General features: G+C 51.2%; 2 protein-coding genes and 1 long non-coding RNA gene across 3 annotated transcripts in view; all 3 read left to right on the top strand.

Annotated features, from left to right (window-relative positions):
- KCNJ10 (potassium inwardly rectifying channel subfamily J member 10) overlaps window positions 1-24,539 on the top strand; it is a 31,379-nt gene extending 6,840 nt beyond the window's left edge. Inside the window, exon 2 of the mRNA XM_079958303.1 lies at window positions 22,376-24,539. Within this exon, the coding sequence (XP_079814429.1) occupies window positions 22,376-23,512 (1,137 nt within the window). The 3' untranslated portion in view covers window positions 23,513-24,539. The remainder of the gene's footprint in view (window positions 1-22,375) is intronic.
- LOC307205878 overlaps window positions 1-24,858 on the top strand; it is a 110,392-nt gene that overhangs the window by 41,711 nt on the left and 43,823 nt on the right. The window lies entirely within an intron of this gene.
- The window catches only part of LOC307205600 (uncharacterized protein), a 286,408-nt gene that overhangs the window by 244,623 nt on the left and 16,927 nt on the right, over window positions 1-24,858 (top strand). The gene's annotated exons all lie outside the window — the stretch shown is intronic.

Raw genomic sequence — 24,858 nt, 5'->3', positions numbered from 1 at the left:
GTCCTCCCTCTACATACCTGCCTACCGTCCAATCTGCAACCAGTCCAGGGGCTCATAGAAACTAGAGCTGGAAGGGACCCCCAGAGGACATCCAGCCCACCCCTACAATTACAGCTAAAGAATCCCAGGCAGATGGTCCCCCAACCTCTGCTTAAAAGCCTCCGGTGAGTTTTGCTATGCAGTTAGGCTCCCCAGATCCTTCAAAAGCCTTATCACAGAGGGTGAGATTCTGAAAGACAAATAGCCACATGGGGAATGTTTCATTTCCACTTAGAATATTGTAGCTGGACCTTGCAACTCAAGACTGTGCAGGTGAAAGGCAGGACACAAGAACCTCAGTAGCCCGCTTGGACTACTGCAATGTGCTCTACGTGGGGCTACCTTTGAAGGTGACCCAGAAACTGCAACTAATCCAGAATGCGGCAGCTAGACTGGGGACTGGGAGCGGCCGCCAAGACCACATAACACTGGTCCTGAAAGACCTACATTGGCTCCCAGGACGTTTCTGAGCACAATTCAAAGTGTTGGTGTTGACCTTGAAAGCCCTAAACGGTCTCAGTCCAGTATACCTGAAGAAGCGTCCCCACCCCCATCATTCTGCCCAGACACTGACGTCCAGCTCCAAGGGCCTTCTGGCGGTTCCCTCCCTGCCAGAAGCAAAGTTACAGGGAACCAGGCAGAGGGCCTTCTCGATAGTGGCACCTGCCCTGTGGAACACCCTCCCATCAGATGTCAAGGCAAAAAACAACTACCGGTACTTTACGTTTAAAAGACAACGGAAGGTGGCCCTGTTTAGGGAAGTTTTTAATGTTTGATGCTGTATTGTTTTTAATATTCAGTGGAAGCTGCCCAGAGTGGCTTGGGAAACCCAGCCAGATGGGCGGGGTATAAATAATAAATTATTATGATTATTTATTATCAGAAGAGCCTCCTGGATCAGGCCCAGAGGGCCCACCTAGGCCCGACTCCTGTCCTCTCGATGGCAAAGGAGGACCATGGAGGTACAGCACAGCCCTGGTGGCTAGCAGCCTTCAAGAGCCTCCCCCTCCACAAACTCATCCAGTCCTCCTATTGAGCCTTGCAAACTGGAGGGAGTTCCACAGTTCCACCTCTGCCCTGTGTGGAAAGGGGCTTTCTCTGATCTGATGCCCCCAAGTCCCAGTGGAAGGCAGAGCCTTGCACGGATTTTGGAGAAGGAAACATCTTTCCCCAGAGATGCAATTTATTTTTTTAGAGGGGGGGGGGAGATATTTAGAGGTGCCCTTGGCGAAAGACCCAGGCTGGTCCCCTTCTCCTTCTCGGAGAAAAGGATGCATAAAACTGTTACACACTGTACATTTGGAGTCTCTCAGTGCTCCGCTCTCTGCCCTAATTAATGCCGGTTAAACCACATGCGGTTAATGTTTAATGCCTGTGAGAAGTTAATGGCTCTCCGTGGAGGGGACCTTCTGCTTCTGCACTCTTTTAGCGTTTCAGGAGTGGGTCGGCAAGGAAGGGGGCTCCACAAAGGCCAAAGGCAGGAGACAGAATCATAGAACTGCAGAGTCGGAAGGGACCCCAAAGGCCATCTAGACCAACCCCCTGCAATGCAGAAACCACAGCGGAAGAACTTCTGGCAGGTGGCCACCCAACCTCTCCTCAAAGACCTCCAACCAAGGAGACCTCACCACCTTCTGAGGTGACAGAATCAGAGTTGGAAGGGGCCTCCAAGGGCCATCTAGTCCACCCCCAGCCATTCAGGAACTGTAGTTCAAGGATCCTTGAGAGGTAGGCACCCAACTCCGTTCAAAGTCCTCCAAGAGTGGAGAAGGGGCCGTCTTCCTGAGAGGGGTGTGTGGGGAAACTTGCCTACTGTACATGGACATCAGTTGCCCCGCCCACTCTGCCTCTGGCCCCGCCCAGCACTGGCATGCGGCCCCTGGGCCATCTCCCAGGCGGAAATGTGGCCCTCGTGCCAGGAGAGCCCCCCCCCCAATAATACATAGGGAAAATGGATAGAGAGAAGTTTTCTTTCCCTCTCTCATAAGACTAGAATGCACAGGCGCCCAGTGAAGCTGAAGGCTGGAAGATTTGGGACAGGAAAAAGGAAGGACAGTGCAGCAGAGAGTTAGTCGGTGGAACTCCCTGCCACTGGAGGCAGCGACAATCACCAACCTGGATGGCTTTAAAAGAGGACTCGACAAATTCGTGGAGAAGAGAGCCAGGGATGGCTGCCAGCCATGACAGCTGCGCTCTGTCTCCACAGTCCTGGACAGTGATGCTTCTGAACGCCAGGAAGGGGTTCTTGTACTGCGATCCTGCTTGTGGGTTTCTCTTGGGGGGGGCATCTGGCTGGACACTGAGAACTGGATGCTAGATGATAATAATAATAATAATAATAATAATAATAATAATAATTTAAATAAATAAATAAATTATTTATTTATTCCCCGCCCATCTAGCTGGGCTTCCCCAGCCACTCTGAGCAACTTCCAACCAAATATTTAAATACAGTAATGCATCAAACATTAAAAGCTTCCCTGAACAGGGCTGCCTTCAGATGTCTTCTAAAAGTCTGGTAGTTGTTCTTCTCTTTGACATCTGGTGGGAGGGCATTCCACAGGGCGGGTGCCACCACCAAGAAGGCCCTCTGCCTGGTTCCCTGTAATCTCACTTCTCACAGGGAGGGATCCGCCAAAAGGCCCTCGGAGCTGGACCTCAGTGTCCGGGCAGAACGATGGGGGTGGAGAAGCTCCTTCAGATATACTGGACCAAGACCATTCAGGGCTTTAAAGACTAGGTGGGTCAATGGCTCTTCTGATGTCCTTATGGAACCTCCAGGTCCAGAGGCAGTCTATCTGGATTCCTAAGTTCTATGGGGAGTTTTTGCCGCTGTGAGAACAGGACCAGATAGGTCCCCTTTGGACTCTTCTGCTGTTCTTCAATGCTACTTCAGTGGCCGTTCACAATGCGGCCAGCCAAGCTGCTTCTGTTTTCTGAAAGGTGTAATCACCCATCTCCGAGAAACAAGCCTCTGTTTCTTCCCAGAGCTGATAAAACTCTCCTGGGGGAGAGGTCGTGTTTCGTGGGAATCTGCCCTGAGCCGACCCCATCTCTCCCGCGGCCGGCCAGCTTATCAGGAAGCCGAAGAAGAGGTGACCTGATTGCAGGACCCAAGTTTAGCTGCAAAGGAATAAGAGATTAAAAGGGAGAGCCTGGGGTAGCCTTTTCATCCAGCTGTGAGTGGAGGCGGCGAACAAGGGCCAGTGGGAATTAAATCTGGGCCCTTTCCAATTAGTATAATGCCAGAAGTTTTGAGAAAGGAGGGTAAATGGGACAATGAGAGAAGTGGGTCAGAATAAGGACCGTTTCCTTCCGGTAGGAAGGCTCCAGCAACTGGGATTCAGTAGCCCTGCAGGAGAGCAAAGCCATTGTGGCTATTAGCCATCGAGAGCCCTCTCCTCTTCCATGAATTTGCCTATTCCTCTTTTAAGGCCACCTGAGCTAGCTCTGGTTTTCCCAGTAGTGATGTATGGAAGTGAGAGCTGGACCATCAAGAAGGCTGATCACCGAAGAATGGATGCTTTTGAATTATGGTGCTGGAGGAGACTCTTGAGAGTCCCATGGACTGCAAGAAGATCCAACTTCTCCATTCTGAAGGAAATCAGCCCTGAGTGCTCACTGGAAGGACAGATTGTGAAGCTGAGGCTCCAGTACTTTGGCCACCTCATGAGAAGAGAAGACTCCCTGGAGAAGACCCTGACATTGGGAAAGATGGAGAGCACAAGGAGAAGGGGACGGCAGAGGACGAGATGGTGGGACAGTGTTCTCGAAGCTGCCAGCATGAGTTTGACCAAACTGCGGGAGGCAGTGGAAGACAGGAGTGCCTGGCCTGCTCTGGTCCAGGGGGTCACGAAGAGGCGGACACCACTAAACGACTAAACAACAATGAGCTGCTGGGCCCCCCTGCCTCATGTGGAAAGGAGTTCCACAGTCTAACTATTTGCTGTGTGAAGAAGGAATCCCCCCCCCCCCGTCCGACAACCCAGCTTCCCTTTCCCCTTTCCCCCTTCCCCCTCCTCTCCCTCCAGCCAGAAATCATCTTCTCCTCCATCCCTGTATCTTCAGGTGAGAAAACTGATCTCCCTTCCCACAAAGCAGCCTTTGTCCCGTCCTTCTGGGGATTAGCACCTCCGGCCTTCCTCCAGCCTTGGCCTCCTTTCCGCTGCCCAGGTATCAAAATCTGCATCTGGGTTATTTAAAAAAGCACTTTGCCGCTGCTTTGGAGTGTGCAGGCAGCCCCTGCGGAGCGGTTCCTCTGAGTTGGGGCGCTGCAGGGCTCTGTCAGCAGCAGGAGGAAGGAGACTGGTTTTGGGGGACTGGGAATCCCAGAATTTTAGAACTGGAAGGGACCCCCAAAGGTCATCTAGCACAACGCCCTGCAACACTGGAAGGAGGCGCGCAGAGGCTGGCGCTCAGCTGGAGCTTAGGCTTGGGGATGCGTCCTTTACGATAGGCCCTGGGCTGGAATGCAGGTGTCTGGGGTGCAGGAGTGTTGCCTAGTGGGTAGAGCATCTGTTTTGCATGGAGGAGGACCCAGGTTCAATCCTGGGGAAGCCCTCTGCCTGAAACCATTGAGAGGCGCTGCCAGTCAGTGTAGAGGGCGGTGTGACTATTTAAACCCGTGCTTCACTCCGAAGCCTGAGGACTGGAATCTTGCTTTTTCTGTAGCTCCTTAGAAAAGCCCCTGCTTTGCGGGAAGATGGTCCCACGGGAAATTTTTTTAAAAAAGAAAGAAGTGGTAACAGGGCCAGATTAACATATAAGCTATAGTTTAGGGCCCCACTCTCTTGGAAAGCCCCCAAAAAATGAAAGGGGGAAAAACCCCTGGATGTACATTTACAAACTATGCTAAAAAAACAAATAAAATAAAACCTACATACAGCAACAGTATTTTGTGTTGTGTAGGCTCCTATGATGTAAGTCATGGGCCCCCAATCATTTTAAGTTAGACTTAATAATTAATATTATTAATATTAATATTAATTATTAATATGCTTCTAAATTGTATTTCGCTATTAATATACTTCTCCTTAACTGTATTTCAGTTCAACAATTACTTGGATAAAATACACATTTTGTTATGTGCAAATGGCTTTAGATACCCATTAGGTCCATCAATTACCATGTTCAACACGAATATGCAACAATTTGTTGTTGACAAAGGACAGCTGGGCATATAAAGGGCCCCATTACCTTCAGGAGCTGAGGGTCTCATCAAACCTGAATCCGGCTCTGGGTGCTGATGTGGTGGGAATCCTTCTATTCTGGAAACAGGATTTGGGGAACCCAGCACTTCCAAACTCAGGAGTCGGGGTCCCCTGGAGACCTTTGGAAGGCCACCTGAGATGTGCAAAAGAGGCAGCCTCCCTCTTCCAGCTGGTCAGGAGGGAGTCTGGCCGGCCGGTCCACCCAGGAGGGAAGATGAGGAAACTGCCTTAGGGGGCAGGATCCACAGGGGCAGCAGACCCAGCCTCCTAGGAACGCATCGCCTGCTGTCGCTGCTGCTGGTGGTCTCCTTAGAGGCCGGACCCGCCTCTTCCTACCCAGCCCCCACCCCTTGCCTCCTTCACAGCGGCCTCTTCTTGTTGTTGTTGAGTTGTTTACTCATGTCCGCCTCTTTGTGACCCCCTGGACCAGGGCATGCCAGGCACTCCTGTCTTCCGCTGCCTCCTGCAGTTTGGTCAATCTCATGCTGGTAGCTTCGAGAACACTGTCCCACCATCTCGTCTTCCGTCGTCCCCTTCTCCTTGCACCCTCCATCTTTCCCATCATCAGGGTCTTTTCCAGGGAGTCTTCTCTTCTCCTGAGGTGGCCAAAGTCTTGGAGCCTCAGCTTCAGGATCTGTCCTTCCAGTGAGCACTCAGGGCTGGTTTCCTTCAGAATGGAGAGGTTTGATCTTCTTGCAGTCCATGGGACTCTCAAGAGTCTCCTCCAGCACCAGAATTCAAAAGCATCCATTCTTCGGCGATCAGCCTTCTTGATGGTCCAGCTCTCACTAGGCCAGTGTTTCTCCACCTGTGGGTACCCAGATGTTTTTGGACTACAACTCCCATCATTCCCAGCCAGCATGACCAGAGGTCAGGGATGATGGGAGTTGTAGTCCAACAACATCTGGGGACCCACAGGTGGAGAACCGCTGCTCTAGGCAAAGAGGAGGAGCCGGTGGTACGTCCGCCCCAGGGAGGAAATGGCAGAAGGTGCCCTCTGGGGTCTGCACTCACCGGAGGAAGAGGCAATGTTTTGTGTTTCCCCTCAGACGCCAAAGTGTCTTGGGGGCCCCCAGATGCTGGAGCTGAGCAGGTGGGCTGAGAACAGCGTTTGCAAATGTGTCCCTTGACCATAGCGGTCAACATTTCCCCCCTTTTTAAGGGAAATTCCCTTATTCCGAATAGGGTTCCTCGCAGGAAAAGGGAAAAGTTGACAGCTATGTCCTTGACCCGCTGGGTGTATGTTTCTGGCGGCTCCTTGAGTCGCCCGATGGCCACATCCTTAGGGGCTCCTTCCAAATCTCATCAGCTGTGATCCCTGCATTACAGCGGGGTGGGCTAGATGACCACTGGGTGTCCTTCCAGCTCTACAAGCCTGTGAGTTTCATCCTGGATTGTGGAGCCCTGAATCTTCTTTCCAAAGGGGAAGGGTGCCCTACCCTCAAAACTGCTTTGAAAAGAAAATCCCATTTTGTATCTGCTTGTGCTGACTCTGCTTACCTCTTAGAGACAGCTTCCTGTCCATCACTTGTACTGTCAAAATTCAACAATGAAAATTAAAATAAAATCCCAGTTTTGCACCAGAGTGCTGTGTATTCACAGCTTGTTGAAGCTGCCTGTTGCTTCGAAGCTTTGTGCTTTCTCTGCACAACCCGCCCTCCGTATACTCCATTGCAAAGCCCATGTGCCCAGCACCCAGATTCTTTCTGCTTGTAGGCTTCAGCTGCTGCAACCCTGAACCACTCCAATTAATACTGGTTCAATCAGGACACACCCAAAGTCCACTCCTTTGCAGCTCCCAACCTCCAAACCAGAAGTGACAAAGAAGAGTCAATTGGTTAATTTCGCTTTCGCTCAGTTTCGCATGTTTCCAGTCCAAAATTCACATCTCCACATTTCCAAATCAGTTCCCTCCCCCCCAAAAAAGGTCGTTGTGAAAATGAATCAGGATTTTAGTGCTAAATTCTCCAAATCAACACATATTTTGTATGCAATATTGCCTAATAAGACACATTTTTTCCATGATAGGCAATGCATGTTTGTACGCTGTCCTCACTAATATACACACAGTTTGCACATTTCCGGAGAGGTTTAAGGCTCAGTCCCTTTTCCTAGGGAGCTCTGGGGTCTCCTAACAACTCTCAGCACCCTTAACAAACTACAATTCCCAGGATGCTTTGCGGGAAGCTATGACTGCCTAGAGGGACGCAGGTGGTGCTGTGGGTTAAAGCCTCAGCGCCTAGGGCTTGCCGATCGAAAGGTCGGCGGTTCGAATCCCTGCGGCGGGGTGCGCTCCCGCTGCTCGGTCCCAGCGCCTGCCAACCTAGCAGTTCGAAAGCACCTCCGGGTGCAAGTAGATAAATAGGGACCGCTTACCAGCGGGAAGGTAAACGGCGTTTCCGTGTGCTGTGCTGGCTCGCCAGATGCAGCTTTGTCACGCTGGCCACGTGACCCGGAAGTGTCTCCGGACAGCGCTGGCCCCTGGCCTCTTAAGTGAGATGGGCGCACAACCCCAGAGTCTGTCAAGACTGGCCCGTACGGGCAGGGGTACCTTTACCTTTACCTTTATGACTGCCTAAAGTGGTGTGATAAAGCTTTAAAGGGATGGTGTAAACGTGGCCTGGTGTACCAGACCGTCCACAAATCGCTCCTCTTAATCAGTCACTCTGCAACGCCTACCCAAAGTTAACACACTATTGCCATCTGAAGCGAAACATCACCAGGATAAAATAAACAAACTCTGCACAGGAACATCACAAGAGCCTGCTGGATCAGCTGCCAAAAGGGGCACATCCAGTCCAGCCTCCTGTTCTCACTGTGGCCGACCAGATGCCTTTTTTGGAAAGCCCACAATCAGGATTCGAACACAAGAGCAACTCTCCCCTCCTGCCATTTCCAGCAACGGAGAGATGGCTAGGAGCCACTGAAAGCCCTCGCCTCCTCCATGAATTTGTCCAGTCCTCTTAGAAGCCATCCAAACTGGTGGCCCGCCCTGCAGGGAGGAGTTCCCACAGTGCTGTGTGAACCCAGAGCATCCTAAAACTCTAGAGTTGGAACTCCTTTTTTATATATAGTACATCTGCCATGTGAAAAGTCACATTATTCATAGCTGTCAAGCGTCCCTTATTTGGCGGGACAGTCCCTTATCCCAGGGCCGTGTCCCGCTGCTGTCCCTTATTGATGATGTCCCTTAAATATGCGAGTATGGCGACGGACTCGTGACGGAGCCTCAAGAACATCTTATAGGACGCTTATGAAAGCCTATGAGGTGGCTATGAAAGCTGCTAAGAAATCTTACTTTGCAGCTTCCATTGCATCCGCTAGCTCTCGCCCGGCACAACTTTTTAGAATAATTAGATCAATAACGTCCTTAGGAGGACAACCAAATTTAAGCACAAATTTGACCCACAGCTGTGAGGCATTCGCAAGCTTTTTTGCAGAGAAAGTCCTGTTGCTCCGCCGTGACCTCCCTGCCAATTTAGATACAGTGACTAAACTGGGGGCCCCTCGACTGACTTCAGGTCCAGTGTTGGACCATTTTGATTGGATACTCCCTGCTGATGTGGATAGATTCCTCCAAGTTGGTAGGCCCACCACCTGCCTCCTTGATCCGTGCCCGTCTTGGCTGATTTGGGAGTGTCCAGATGTTGCGCGGACCCCCCTGGTTGAAATTATCAATTTGTCCCTTGACACGGGGACATTCCCAGGGGAACTGAAGGAAGCAGTGGTATGTCCACTCTTAAAGAAAACTTCATCAGAGACCTTAGACCTATCCAATTACCGCCCAGTTTCAAATCTTCCATATCTGGGTATGGTAATTGAGAGAGCGGTTGCTGAACAGCTTGGTAGGTTTCTGGAGGAAACATCGGCTTTAGATCCATTTCAGTCCGGTTTCCGTCCTGGTTTTGGGACGGAGACGGCTCTGGTTGCCCTAACAGATGATCTCCGTAGAGAACTGGATCGAGGCAGGTCAGGACTGCTGATCCTTTTAGATTTGTCAGCAGCCTTTGACATGGCCGATCATGATCTTCTGGACCACCGCCTCGCAGATGTGGGGATACAGGGCATAGCCCGTAACTGGTGGTGCTCTTTTATCTCTGGTGGGGGACAGAGGGTGGCACTAGGGAGGGAAATGTCGTCGCGCCACTCCTTGGTGTGTGGAGTGCCGCAGGGCGCAATTCTCTCCCTGATGCTTTTTAACATCTTTATGCGCCCCCTTGCCCAGACTGTTCGGAGCTTTGGGCTGGGCTGTCACCAATATGCTGATGACACTCAGCTCTATCTGCTGATGGATGGCCACACCGACTCGGCCACGAACACACTGACCAGATGCTTGGAAGCTGTGGCTGGATGGTTTCGTGGGAGCCAATTGAAACTAAATCCTTCGAAGACAGAGGTCCTATGGCTGGGTCAGGATGGCATAGGGATGAGGGACCAACTCCCTTCTCTTGCGGGGGCCCAATTAGTGCCATTGCCTTCCGTTAAGAGTTTGGGTGTAATCCTTGACGCCTCCCTTTCCATGGAGGCGCAAGTTACAGCAACACCCAAGGCGACATTTTTCCACCTTCGCCGCATCAAGCAGTTGGTCCCTTACCTTTCCCGCCCCGACCTGGCCACAGTGCTCCATGCGACAGTCATCTCCAGGCTTGACTACTGTAATTCACTCTACGCGGGGCTGCCCTTGAAGCTGTCCCAGAAACTCCAGCGGGTGCAGAATGCTGCAGCGAGGCTCCTCACGGGGTCTCTGCCATGGGAGCATATTCACCCAGTGCTTTTCAAGCTGCACTGGCTCCCGGTGGAGTACAGGGTCAGATTTAAGGTGCTGCTTTTGACCTTTAAAGCCCTTCACGGCCTAGGACCCTCGTACCTACGGGACCGCCTCTCCTGGTATGCCCCACGGAGAGCCTCAAGGTCCATAAATAGCAACACCCTAGTGGTCCCGGGCCCTAAGGAAGTCAGATTAGCCTCAACCAGAGCCAGGGCCTTTTCAACACTGGCTCCGGCCTGGTGGAATGCTCTGCCTCATGAGACCAGGGCCCTGCGGGATCTGATTTCTTTCCGCAGGGCCTGTAAGACAAAGTTGTTCCGTCTGGCCTTTGGCTTGGAGCCAATTTGAGCCAATTTGATTCCCTCCCTCTCTTTCTTTTTTCTTTTCCTTCTCCTTCTGCGATGAGGCCACATTTTAATATTTTAATGTTTCAGTATTTTAATGTTGTATTTTTTAATTTTGTTTTTAAGTTGTAATCATTCAACTTGATTTTATTATTGCTTGTAAGCCGCTCTGAGCCCGGCCTTGGCTGGGGAGGGCGGGGTATAAATAAAAATTATATTATTATTATTATTATTATTATTATTATTATTATTATTAAGCTACTGAAGGTAATGGGGCCCTTTATATGTTCTGCTGTGCTTTGTCAACAACAAATTGTTGCTTTTTTGTGTTGAATATATGCTATATGGTAATTTATGGACCTAATAGGTATCTAAAGCCATTTGCAGGCAACAAAATATGTATTTTATCAAAGTAATTGTTGATCCCTTATTTTAGAGGCTGTTGGTCCCTTATTTTCAAATCTGTAAGTTGACAGCTATGACATTATTTCAGTCGGAAGTTATGACAGGGCTATATTTCTAGAAAAAGAGGGGCCAGAGCTCACCCTGAACCTCTCCCTTTCTCTCTTCAAATGGCCATGGCACCCACCTGAGAGATGTTGGAGGGGAAGGCCCTTGATAGACACCAATCAGAAACCAAGCATGACATCTGACCCAAAATCTGTTCAGGCCCAAAGCAGTATCAAAAGTGGGATTGTGGGCAACTTCCCTAATCCCAGCATGAGCACAAATAATTATAAAGGCCCAATAAAAGAGACCCCTGCAGGGGTCCCTCCAGGGCAAGGTACTTTGTGCATGCTCAGAGGTACTTTTGTCTGTTATTTTCAACCCATCAGTTAATTACAGTCAACAGACCAAAAATTAGGGCTTCCCCTAATAGGCATCTGGTTGGCCGCTGTGAGAACAGGACGCTGCTCTCTATGGACCACTGGCCTGACCCAGCAGGCTTTTCTGAGGGGCCTATGGAACCTCCAGGTCCAGAGACAGTCTATCGAGGTCCGGGGGGGCCTTTGGTCACTGTGACGACAGGGTGGTGGACTTCATGGGCTATTGGCCTGATTCAGCAGGCTCCCATCCTTAGGGATAGCTCAGGCCAGGGCCGTCTTAAGCATATGTGGCACCGGGGTGCAAATAATAATAATAACAATAATTTATTATTTATACCCCACCCATCTGGCTGGGTTTCCCCAGCCACTCTGGGCAGCTTCCAACTGAGTATTAAAAACAATACAGCAACCAACATTAAAAACTTCCCTAAACAGGGCCGCCTTCGGTTGTCTTTTAAAAGTAAAATAGTTGTTTATTTCCTTGACATCTGATGGGAGAGCATTCTACAGGGTAGGAGCCACTACCAAGAAGGCCCTCTGCATGGTTCCCTGCAACCTCACTTCTCGCAGGGAGGGAACCGCCAGTAGACCCTCAGAGCTGGACCTCAGCGTCCGGGCAGAACGATGGGGGTAGAGACGCTTCTTCAGGTCTACTGGGCCTTTGAGGTCGTTTAGGGCTTTCAAGGTCAGCACCAACACTTTGAATTGTGCTCGGAAACGAACTGGGAGCTAATGTAGGTCTCGGCGGCCACTCCCAGTCCCCAGTCTAGCTGCCACATTCTGGATTAGTTGTAGTTTCTGGGTCACCTTCAAAGGTAGCCCCACGTAGAGCGCATTGCAGTAGTCCAAGCGAGAGATAACTAGATCTGCCCCCCTCCAGTTGCTCAGTCCCTGGCATGCAAGAGGGCAGAGCTGGCCGGCCGGCCTCAGCGTCTCTCTGGCTCAGTCACCCCTGAACTCGTGGCACACAGCCGCCTGCAGCAGAAGAGCCCGTCACGGCGCTTCAGCTGACTGGCGGACTTTTCCCCGGACTCAACTCTCAGGCCCCGGACTCTCAGCCTGGTCCCCTGAGAGCCGGTGCCCGGGTGCCCCGCACTCCTAGCACCTATGGGTAAGACGGCCCTGGCCCAGTCAGTACAGCATGTGTGAAAGACGCCTGCATTGCAGGGGCTGGACTAGAAGACCTTTGTGTTCCCTTCCCACTCCACAATTCCATGATTCTCTGATTCTTAAAGCAGCCCTGGGCGAAATCCTCTTCCAGGACTGAGTCCCAGCTCAAATTAAGTCTTACCACCTCACCCAACCCTGAGCCCAGGGCACTTTTCCATCCAGGGAGGAAAAGCTACCATGCCAGAGTCGCATGAATACAATTGGGTACTTCCATTTTCAGAATTCCCTTTCCTGGCCCCAAAGGGAGGCAGGTGCCAAATACACACTTTTTTTCTTCCTTTTTGGAACTCTTAAAAATCTCCTCCTTAAAAAACATTTGCTTGGAGATGGTCCCAGGCACGAGGCTACACGGAACGAGATCTCCTGCCCGCCTGCTGCCAAGGCAGATGGTCAACTCAGGTTTCGGATAAGCGATGGACGAGGAGGTGGCCGGGGGGGTGGGAGAGCAGTCCCGTGGCCAGAAGGCTGGCATCGCCCCCTCAACCCCCCTCCTGAGAGAGGGCTCAAAGTCTCGGCCTCTTGGAGGATGCGCCAGCGAACTGCAAGTTAGATAAAAGACAAACCAGTTTGGGAGCAGCGGCAGGTGCGCTAGTGAGGTTGGAGAGGAGGGTTCGAGTCAGGGATGTGGACAGTCCTGAGCTAGAAAGACCAGTGGCCTAACTGGGAAAGCCAGCCCTTCCTTTGTGATCAGGAGGACTAGAAACCTGCCTCCATTTAAGGGCTCAGTGGGAGAGCACCGACTTTGCAAGCAGAAGGTCTCAGATTCAATCCCCAACATCTAAGAGTGGTTGCTGTTGTTGAGTCATTTAGTCGTGTCCGCCTCTTTGCGACCCCCTGGACCAGAGCACGCCAGGCCCTCCTGCCTCCCTCATGCTGGCCGCTTCGAGAACACTGTCCCACCATCTCGTCCTCTGTCGTCCCCTTCTCCTTGTGCCCTCCATCTTTCCTAACATCAGGGTCTTTTCCAGGGAGTCTTCTCTTCTCATGAGGTGGCCAAAGTCTTGGAGCCTCAGCTTCAGGATCTGTCCTTCCAGTGAGCACTCAGGGCTGATTTCCTTCAGAATGGAGAGGTTGGATCTTCTTGCAGTCCATGGGACTCTCAAGAGTCTCTTCCAGCACCAGTAATAATAAGTGCATGCTAGATGGGTTCCTGGTCAGCCTGATGCCACTTCCTTTGCCCCTCCTTCGCTCCTCTGGGCCATGAGCCCCCTCTCCTCTCTGCCCTTATTTACTCTCCTGGCTCTTTCACAGCAGAATGGACTCCCTGGGAAGACTCTACTTCCTGGGAGATTTTTAAGCAGCGGTTGGGTGACCATCTTCCTGCATTGGATGGGGCTGGACTGGATGATCCTCGGGGTCCCTTCCAGCTCTACAATTCTGGGAGCCAATGGCCTTGACCCCCTTCCAGCCCCAGTTTGGACTTTGGTGTGCTGGGCTTGGGGGTAACCCGAGAACTGCAGTCCAGGTCTGGTCCAGAATCCGGAGGTTCCACTAGGACTCAGTCCAACAGGGCCAAGGCAGGACACGAGGCAGGAAACCAGGCAAGGACAGGTACAGGATCTCAGGCAGGGTCTGGCATACAGCAGTGTTGCTCCCGCATCCTGGGCCGGGGTCCAGCAGCCTTTTATCTCTGAAGAGGCAACGGCCAGTCCTGATCCCCCGGTGACTCACCTCCCTGTCTCTTCCGAAGGCGAGCACTCCTCCTGTGAGTACTCAGGTCTCTCCTTCTCTCAAACCTCAGTCTCTGCAGCTCAGGAGACGTCGGTGGGTTACTAGACCCAGGGGCCGTCTCAGCCTCCCCTGACCCAACCGGTAGTGGAGCAGCTGTAAGTGATGGCCCAGCTGGAGGCAAGGAGGGAATCCCCGCATCTGGAGCCAGGGCAGGCTCAGGCCCCGGACTCGGCCCAGCTGGTGCTTGTTGCAGGGGAACCTGTGCAGACTGGGACTCTTCAGGATCAGGCCCCAGACTTGGTCCAGATGATGCCTGAGGCAAAGGATCTGGTGTGGACTGAGACTCCTCTTGTTCTGCGTCTGAGCCCAAGTCCCAGGCCATCACTGAAAGCACAAATGAGCTTATTTGCAGGCTTCCCAAAGTGGCATCTAGTTGGCTACTGTGAGAACAGGATCCTGGGCTAGATTAGCCTTTGGCCTGATCCAACAGCCCAACTCTTCTGGTGTCATCTTCTTAACTGCCATCAGCCTCAACCAGCCTAGACATTGTGTTGCCTCCATATCTGGGTAGCCACAGGTCCCCATCATGTCTAGAAAAGTGCATGCCGCAGCGAGACTCCTTACGGGGTCCTCACTGCGGATCACATTCACCCGGTGCTATACCAGCTGCACTGGCCCCCAGTGGAGCACAGGATCAGGTTTAAGGTGCTGGTTTTAACCTTTAAAGCCCTATACAGACTAGGACCCTCATACCTACGGGACCGCGTCTCCTGGTATGTCCCACGGAGGACCTTAAGGTCCACAAATGACAACATCATTTGACTCTTCAGGATCAGGCCCCAGACTTGGTCCAGATGATGCCTGAGGCAAAGGATCCGGTGCAGACTGAGTCTCCTCTGGTTCCGAGTCCGAGTCCCAGGCCATCACATTTGGGGAGGAAGGGAGAGGATGTTGACCTCAACATCTTTCCAGCCAAGGTGAAGACATCTCCTTGGAGGATTTCCCAAGCTGATGGCGAAGGAGAGGGGGCTTTGGCGCCGGTGTCCTGAATTCCCCCTTGGGGTTCTTGCCTGCCAGTTCAATGCCCTTCTTGGAAGGTGGGGCTGGGAGCCTTGAAAGGAAACAGAGGTTCCCCTCCCCCCCCCCACACAAGGGACACTTTCGGCCCTCCGCCATTTTGGATGACTCAACTCAAGGCCTCAGAAAACCCCACGGCCGTCGCCAAGGGGGACAATGGAAGCCGGCGGTCTGAAACTCACCCCACACCTCTGTTTGGGCTCTGAGGACTGTGACCATCCCTTGGACCATCGCAGCTTCCCCTTCATCCCCGACAAAAGGGAGATTTATCCTTGGGGCGCCCCCTGGGGAGCTTGGCAGCGTCCCCAACCCAGCCAAGAGGAAACCTTTCGTGCCAGGGAACCTGGAACATCGAGGCTCGGCTGTTTTTTCAGAGGGAGGTGGGCAGGCTCCTCCGGACGAGGGGGCAAGGGATTTTTTTATTGGTGGGGGGTGAAGGAGCAGCAATGCAACCCCCCCAACCTCTTTCTCCCCAGAGAAAGCACCACGCAGAGGCCTGGCCACTGGGGAGCAGCCATCTCAGCGCTTGGTTTCCATGGGATGTTTCCAAACAGTTGAGATGCCAAGATGAAAAGGGCCTTTCTTGTTTTCCGAGTTAGAGGGGGGGGGGATGTTTTCTGTTTGCAGGGAATGAGGTTAAAGGGGAGGGGGGCAAGAGAGATGCTGGGGGGTGAGCGGAGTGACTCAGTCGGAAACACACAGGGGTTTGTCTCTCAACCGCTCTCATTTCCCCCTTTTATTTATGAAGCCGCGCGCTAAACCCAAGAGGAGGAGGAGGAGGAGAGGCAGCAATCACGGGATGCCCAGCGCCAGGGCCGGCACCACCAGCGGGACTCGGGGCCTGTGAGGTGGCAGAGCCAGGCTGGCCATGGCTTCTCCCTCGCCTCCTGACTCGCCTTTTGGCCAGCAGTCAAGGGAGCCGGGTTGCTCCCCTCCTCCCTGAAATGCAGAATGTGTCAGAGGCCGGAAGGAGGACAGAGGGAAGGAAGACAGACAGAAAGGGAGAGGGAGATAAATATCTGTCTGTTCAGAATCTAGACTCATAGAACTGTAGAGTCGGAAGGGCACCTCCAAAGATCCTCTAGTCCAACCCCCTGCAATGCAGAAATCTCAATTCCACTTTCATGGGGGGGTCTTCTTCTTCTTCTTTGTTTAACTGCATTATTATTATTATTATTATTATTATGCATTTCTATCCCACTTTTTCCTCCAAGGAACTCAAGGGGGGAAACATGGATTGCCCCATCGTCATTTAATCCCCACAACATCCCTGCAAGGCAGGTTAAACCGAGAGAGTGGCCCAAGGTCTCCTGAATGAGCTTCATGACTGAGCTGGGATTCAAATCCTGGTCTCCCAGGTCTTATTCAGACACTCTAACCGCTAGGCAACACTGCCACAATACCCTGCCATCTCTCAGGAGGAGCCCAGGGTGGAGAGGCAGGGCAAAAGCATTCTCAGACAAAGCAAAACATTCCTGGAACAAAGGGAATGGCAGCATCTAATTTCACCGTCACGGTGAAAAACATTCTTCCATCCGATGAACGTGGGTCTGCCAGGAACATTCAAAATGCCTTCTGGATCAGGCCAGAGCCTCCTCTTCTCACAGTGGCCAAAGGCCCCTAAGAGCCTAGGAATCCAGATAGACTTCCTCTGGACCTGGAGACTCCAAAAGGACAGCCTGGCTGCTCGTTCAGGCCAAAGTGAGCCCATCTAGTCCAGCCTCCTGTTCTCACAGGGGCCATCAGCAATGTCTAGGCAACATGATGACCATCTACATACGCAATAGACAATCTTTATAGAATTCCTTTAAACCATAACAAGTACAAAATGAAATCTTGAGTCTCAAAGTCTCTGAAAGTCTTTAAATGAAGCAAGGTGCTTCATTTGAAATAAGAAGGGGTATGTACTCTTTTTCCACATTACTGTTTGTATTATAGTTTATAATTTTTGTATCATGAGATGTGCATGCAGGTCATCGCCTGAAAATTTTATCTTCAGTTTATGAAGCAATTCTATATCCTCTCCCCACGCTGACGAAGAATTCTACGAAACAGCAGTCAATATTCGGAATCTCTGTTCAGCGTTGGACATCGTATTTGCCGAATACACAAAGCTTCACAGCTTTTCCTTCATCGTACGAAGTTTGGTACCTCGCTTCATTTAAAGGTTTTCAGAGACTTTGAGACCAAAGATTTCTTTTGTACTTGTTATGGTTTGAAGGAATTCTATAAAGATTTTCTATTGCATATGTAGATGGTCATCGTGCTGCCTAGACATTGCTGACGTTCTCTTTGCAACCCAGGGGTTTGCTCGGTTACCAGATGCCCTAAAAGGGAAATCCATATGCAGGACTCGAACACAAGATCCAGCTCTTCCCTCCTGTGGTTGCCAGCACCTGGTATTCAGAAGCACGGCTGCCTCTGACCCTGGAAGAGCAAAACCATCATGGCTATTTGTCTCATCCTCTTTTAAAGCCATCCAGGTTGGCGGCCATAGCTGCCTCCAGTGGCAGGGAGTTCCACGGGAAGGAGGACTTTATCTGTCCTGAATCTTCCAATTATTCAGCTTCATGGCGCACCCAGGAGTCCTAGTGCTACAAGGGAAAGACTTTTCCCTGTCCAGGTTCACAGAGTGGGGCGCTTGGATGCCGGGGGGGAGGGGAGCAGAGAGGGGGCTCAGCCAGGCTGAGAAACTTCTCCCCCCCACCCCCCAAAAAATGCTGGTTTTGGTGCTCTGTGAGCAGGAGCTGTCGAGATGCTGTTCCAGCTGCAGGGGCTGATCCTGACAGCCTCCAATGGAGCCATCTCAGCCTTGTGTGCAAAATTGAATGTGAGGCGGATGTTATGAAAGGGGAGCTGAGTCTGGCAGAAAGAGAGGCCAGCGGGGCAGAGAGAGAGAGAAAGAGAAGGAGAGGAAGAGAGAGATGGGGGTGTTGTCTCCTCCGAAAGGGAGGGTGCAGGATCAGGCCGAGGGACAGATGTCACTCTGCATCAGACAGGACCGGGGCTGACTTCACAGATGTTTGTGCTTTTGTCAAGACGTGGCGCCAGGAGAAGAAGCATAGAACCATAGAAGTGTGGAGGGAACCCCGGGGTCATCTAGTCCAACCCCCGAAATGCTTTGCCAGCGTCAGTGGGAGTTAAACTGCGGAACTCTCTCCCTCAGGAGGCACGGAGGGCAAGCAACTTGCACGGCTTTAAACTGGGCAAACTGGTTATGAGGCCTGCAGCCCAGCTGCACCAGCCCCGTCTTGGTGGGGGAAAGACGCCCAGTGGATCTCATGGCTCAAACAATCAAAATCAAGAGCGGGGGGCATTTTTGCTTTGATCAAACGAAACAAGCAGGCAGACGATAGTTCCTGTTTGGAGAATGTTCCCCTGAAGTTGTTCTCTTCAGAATGAGTCCGCCTCTTGCCTTCTCATTCAAGTTAGCCCTTCATCCTCCAGCGCCATGAGGTCTAGTACCTTCATCTTTAAGGGGAGCTATGCAGTGCAGAAGCAGAGCGCCTGCTTTGCATGCAGAAGGTCCCAGGTTCCATCTCTGGTGTTTCCCGATAGGGCTGGGGAAAGACTCCTCTTCTGAAATGCTGGGATGTGGCTGCCAGTTCGTGTAGAGAAAGCAGTATAGACTACCGTATTTTTCACTCTGTAAGACACACTTTTTCCCTCCTAAAAAGTAAGGGGAAATGTGTGTGCGTCTTATGGAGCGAATGCAGGCTGCGCAGCTATCCCAGAAGCCAGAACAGCAAGAGGGATTGCTGCTTTCACTGCGCAGCGATCCCTCTTGCTGTTCCGGCTTCTGCGATTCAGAATATGTTTTTTCTTGTTTTCCTCCTCCAAAAACTAGATGCATCTTGTGGTCTGGTGCGTCTTATAGAGCGAAAAATACGGTACTTTGAGGATTAAAACAGCAACAATCCAGCCTTATACGTATTTTATGAAATAAATAAACAAAAGGATTATTAAAAGGCAGCTTCCGATGTTCTCCTTTAAATCAGCCCTTCATGAGGACTAGAATCTTCATTTTCAGGGGAAGGGCGGCAGCCCAGTGGTAGAGCACTTAACTCTGCCAAAGGAAAGCCATGCGCTTCAATCCCCGGCAATATTTCCAGGTTTGGGGGGAAGGAGGACCCACTCCCTGCCCAAACCCCCGCGAGCTGTTGCTGCCGGTCAGTGCAGACAGCCCTGGGCCAGGTGGAGCAGTTGTCTGGTTCAGCCTGAAGCAGCTGCCCCCACCCTCTCCCTTAAATCAGCTGAAGGGCTGTTGTGACCTTACGTGTGATCTTTGTCACGCATAATTTGGGATTTGTGACATCTTTCCACAGGGCCTGCAAGACGGGGCTGTCTATCTATCTGTCTATCTATCTATCTATCATTTTCCTGATGGAACCCCTATATGGGATTGATTAGTATATAACTTTTCCCTCGGCTCTTTTTGCTGGCTCATGTAGGTCCAGCATGGATAGTTGGCCCCAGTGAATATGTGACGTTTTCTCCCCTTATGGCTTTGATCTATATTGTTGTTTAGTCCTTTAGTCGTGTCCGTCTCTTCGTGACCCCCTGGACCAGAGCACGCCAGGCCCTCCTGTCTTCCACTGCCTCCCTCATGCTGGCCGCTTCGAGAACACTGTCCCACCATCTCGTCCTCTGTCGTCCCCTTCTCCTTGTGCCCTCCATCTTTCCCCACATCAGGGTCTTTTCCAGGGAGTCTTCTCTTCCCATGAGGTGGCCAAAGTCTTGGAGCCTCAGCTTCAGGATCTGTCCTTCCAGGGAGCTCTCAGGGCTGGTTTCCTTCAGAATGGAGAGGTTTGCTCTTCTTGCAGTCCATGGGACTCTCAAGAGTCTCCTCCAGCACCAGAATTCAAAAGCATCAATTCTTCCACGATCAGCCTCCTTGATGGTCCAGCTCTCGATTCCATACATCACTACATTTTAAACTGTATTCTAACTTATATTTTAATCAACAATTTTATGTGTTTTTAAAAAATGTTTTTACTGTATTTACCGTATATTCAGTGTTAGCCACCCTGAGCCTGGTATTGGCCGGGGAGGGAGGGGTATAAATAAATTATTATTATTATTATTATTATTATTATTATTATTATTATTATTATTATCAGCAGTCAGAGTCCAGCCCACCAGAGTTTGCACAGCATCGCCTTGAGAAAACGTTGCAGCGGATGGGAAAAGGGGGGGGCGCTTTTGGAAAGATGTCTGCAGCTGGAACCCAGAAAGAGCATCGCCACCAGCCTTTTGCTCGCGGTTTCATGCAGTTACATAAGAGCAAGTGGAAAATAGGCGGCTGCCAAGTACCCAGTTTTATGGTGCCACCTGCTGGCGCAAAGGGGAGAGGCTGCAGTTTGTTATGGATGCTGAGAGTTATTAGGATTCCCTGTAAGGTCTGTGATTTCCAGACTTCCCTGAGAAGAGAGGCTGGTGGTTGGGCCAGTCTGGGAATTGTGTCTCTGGGAGGAGGAAGAGAGGACCTCCCCCAACAGCTCTCAGCACCCTTAAGAAACTATAACTCCCAGGATGCTGTGGGGGAAGACATGCGTGTTTAAAGTGGGGGGGGGGGGCTGCTTTAAATGTAGGCCCTGTATGCATTTAAGGCAGTATCAGCCCACTTTTAAAAGCTTTGGGTAAAATTAAGTTGCCTCCCAATGAACACCTCTGGAATAACCGACAGGAAAATGTAACAAGCAGGAAGGGTTAGTAGGGTTAGTTGGGAGCCTTCTTCAACCAAAATGGTCCAAGGCCTGGAAACGATGCCTTATGAGGAACGGCTAAGGGAGCTGGGCATGTTTAGCCTGGAGAAGAGGAGGTTAAGGGGTGATATGATAGCCATGTTCAAATATATAAAAGGATGTCACATAGAGGAGGGAGAAAGGTTGTTTTCTGCTGCTCCAGAGAAGCGGACACGGAGCAATGGCTCCAAACTACAAGAAAGAAGATTCCACCTAAACATTAGGAAGAACTTCCTGACAGTAAGAGCTGTTTGACAGTGGAATTTGCTGCCAAGGAGTGTGGTGGAGTCTCCTTCTTTGGAGGTCTTTAAGCAGAGGCTTGACAACCATATGTCAGGAGTGCTCTGATGGTGTTTCCTGCTTGGCAGGGGGTTGGACTCGATGGCCCTTGTGGTCTCTTCCAACTCTATGATTCTATGAGTCTCCTCCTCCTCAGTAAATTTGTCTAATCCTCTTTTTAAATCACCTAATCTGCCATAGGACTGGCAATGCACACTGAAAATGTGATTCATTCCTTCTTCGCTTGACTCCCCTATGTGGAACAGCATCTTCAGGCAATGCAGAGCTAAACTTTGGAACTCCCAGCCACCAACCGAGATGGCTTTAAGAGAGGATGAGACACATTCCCAGAGGCTGTTAATGGCCACTAGCCAGCAGGTCTAAGCTTCACATCCATAGCTGGAGGCAGTAATGCTTCCCAGTTGCTGAAAACCACAGGAGGAAAGAGGCCTCTTGTGTGCAAATCATGTTTGTGAGTTTCCCATAATAGGCATCTGAATGGCCACTGTAAGAACTGGGGACTGGGAGCGGCCGCCGAGACCACATAACACCGGTCTTGAAAGACCTACACTGGCTCCCAGTACGTTTCTGAGCACAATTCAAAGTGTTGGTGCTGACCTTGAAAGCCCTAAACGTCCTCAGCCCAGTAGACCTGAAGGAGCATCTCCACCCCCATCGTTCTACCTGCACACTGAGGTCCAGCTCCGAGGGCCTTCTGGCGGTTCCCTCCCTGCGAGAAGTGAAGTTACAGGGAACCAGGCAGAGGGCCTTCTCGGTGGTGGCACCCGCCCTGTGGAACACCCTCCCATCAGATGTCAAAGAGAAAAATAACTACCAAACTTTTAGAAGACATCTGAAGGCAGCCCTGTTTAGGGAAGCTTTTAATGTTTGATGCATTACTGTATTTTAATATTTGGTTGGAAGCCACCCAGAGTGGCTGGGGAAGCCCAGCCAGATGGGCGGGGTATAAATAATTTATTATTATTATTATTATTATTATTATTATTATTATTATTATTATAGTATAAGATGCTGGAATAGATGGGCACCCTTGGGCCTGACCCAGCATCCAGGGTCTTCTTATCTTCAGGTGTAGAGGAAGTCTACCTAGATTCTTAGGTTCTTATGAGTACCTGCCCACCGTGAGAACAGGACACTGGCCTGGATGGGCTCTTTATATGTTCTGGTGTCAGTCCTCCCATCTCACCCCATCCTTTTTTCCTTTTCTCCTCTCCCCGCCGGCCAGATGACATCGTCCACCAAGGTGTACTACAGCCAGACGACGCAGACCGACAGCCGCCCCCTGATTGGCTCCACCCTGCGCAAGAGGCGGGTCATGACGAAGGATGGGCGCAGCAACGTCCGCATGGAGCACATCGCGGACAAGAGGTTCCTCTACCTGAAAGACCTGTGGACGACCTTCATCGACATGCAGTGGCGCTACAAGCTGCTCCTCTTCTCCGCTTCCTTTGCCGGGACGTGGTTCATCTTTGGGGTGATCTGGTACCTGGTGGCCGTGCTGCACGGGGACCTCCTGGAATTCGACCCTCCCGCCAACCACACTCCGTGCGTCATGCAAGTCCACACCCTCACCGGGGCCTTCCTCTTCTCCCTGGAGTCCCAGACCACCATCGGCTACGGCTTCCGCTACATCAGCGAGGAGTGCCCACTAGCCATCGTCCTGCTCATCAGCCAGCTGGTCCTCACCACGATCATGGAGATCTTCATCACGGGCACCTTCCTGGCCAAGATCGCCCGTCCCAAGAAGAGGGCAGAGACCATCAAGTTCAGCCAGAACGCCGTGGTGGCCCAGCACGACGGCAAGACCTGTTTGATGATCCGGGTGGCCAACATGAGGAAGAGCCTCCTCATCGGGTGCCAGGTGACCGGCAAACTCCTCCAGACCTACCTGACCAAGGAAGGTGAGAACATCCAGCTCAACCAGGTCAACGTGGACTTCCAGGTGGACACGTCCTCCGACAGCCCCTTCCTCATCCTGCCCCTGACCTTCTACCACGTGGTGAATGAGAGCAGCCCTTTCCGGGACATGGCCTTGCGCACCGGGGAAGGAGACTTTGAGCTGGTGGTCATCCTCAGCGGCACCGTGGAGTCCACCAGCGCCACGTGCCAAGTCCGGACCTCCTACCTCCCCGAGGAGATCCTCTGGGGCTACGAGTTCACCCCGGTCATCTCCCTCTCGGCCAGCGGGAAATACGTGGCCGACTTCAGCCTCTTTGAGCAGGTGATCAAAGTGGCGCCCCCTTGCTGCCTTCACGAGACGGTGCGGTACGGGGACCCCGAGAAACTGAAGCTAGAGGAATCCTTTCGGGAGAAAGCAGAGAGGGAAGGGACCCCCTTGAGCGTCCGGATCAGCAACGTTTGACCCTTCGGAGGACTTGTGAGGCCTGTGTTATACGAGTATTGCATCCGAGTGTCTTCCTTAGCTTCCAGACTTCCTTACACCCTTCTTTCTGTGGCTGCATTTTCTCTCTCTCAAACTGCAGGATGAGCAATCTGTTTTTCTCTTTAGGAACCTGCTAAAGGAACGCAAAGGTCAGCTCCCCTCCTGGCACAGCAGCTCACAATTAGCGCCAGAATTCAAGGTCTCCTCCGTGGTTTTGACCAACTGCTGGAAGTATATATATCTTTAATTGTGTTTCTTTCTTAAATACAAATAATTGTGCGGTCATTGTTCAGGGGGCCACAAGGTCGTGGTTTTTAATAGGAGGCAGAGGCACACGTACCAGCAACACTATTGTGTCGAATGCTTTTTAAAATATAAATACATGGAGTTATCTTTCTCTTTTTGCCTTGGAAACTCTTACCACAAAGATTAGCTTTTAATGCCAACCTAACCTGAAAGATACTGACGGATGCATGAGAAAGGGAAACACAAAGATTCGGACAGAGCACTGGGAGTGCCCCACCGTACCAGGCTCTGTGAAATGGAGGGTGTAAATCCTACTAGCGCAAACTGTGCAGATTAATATTCTGTTGTGGTCACCACGGGATACCTCAGATGAAGCTGGAGAACACATTCACAGCAGGTACGCCTGGCAATCTGCATTCAGCAAACCCACCAGACCTCAACGATTTGCAATTCAGAAGCAGCCCTTCGAAGTTTTGAAACACACCCCAGCACTTGATATTTAATGCACAGGTGTTGTATGACAAAGCAGTACCTTAAGAATTATCGTGTGACCTCCAGTCTGGAGGTCTGATGACTCCAGTTACAAAGCACACCCATCTACCCACTTTTTAAAAAATTAAAAACGCATCCTCCCTGATCTTAAAATATGGATGTGGAAAGGGAGGACAAGCAGATTTCGTTCGAGAGCTTTGTAAGAATTGGAACCTGGATGTCTGTCTGTTCAGAAAGTTGTACTGCAGTGCGAGAGGAATGTCCTGTTTGTTAACTGGAATGTTTTGTCATGAACCTTGTTTTTCAATGCTAGAAAGCTTCCAGTCCCGGGACTATAGGAGGAGCGATGACTCTTTAGCTACCCAACAGCCTAGGGTGCCTATGTTGAAAACACCAAGCAGAATGCAGGTAGAGTCCGAAAAGAACGCAGGTGTTTCTGACTCCTGAATCCTGCTCCATAAAACAATAGGTGAACCTCTGATCACAACAGACCTGCTGTACTTGTTATTATTACTGTAAATTCTCAACATCAAAAATGCTGAACTTCGGAGCCAAGGAGATGAGTAAGAAAGAAGACCTTGTGGAGA

The sequence above is a fragment of the Podarcis cretensis genome, assembly GCF_951804945.1.
Source record: "Podarcis cretensis genome assembly, chromosome: 16".
In the NCBI taxonomy this organism is placed as follows: Eukaryota; Metazoa; Chordata; class Lepidosauria; order Squamata; family Lacertidae; genus Podarcis; species Podarcis cretensis.
This window is presented reverse-complemented; position numbering and strand designations above follow the sequence as displayed.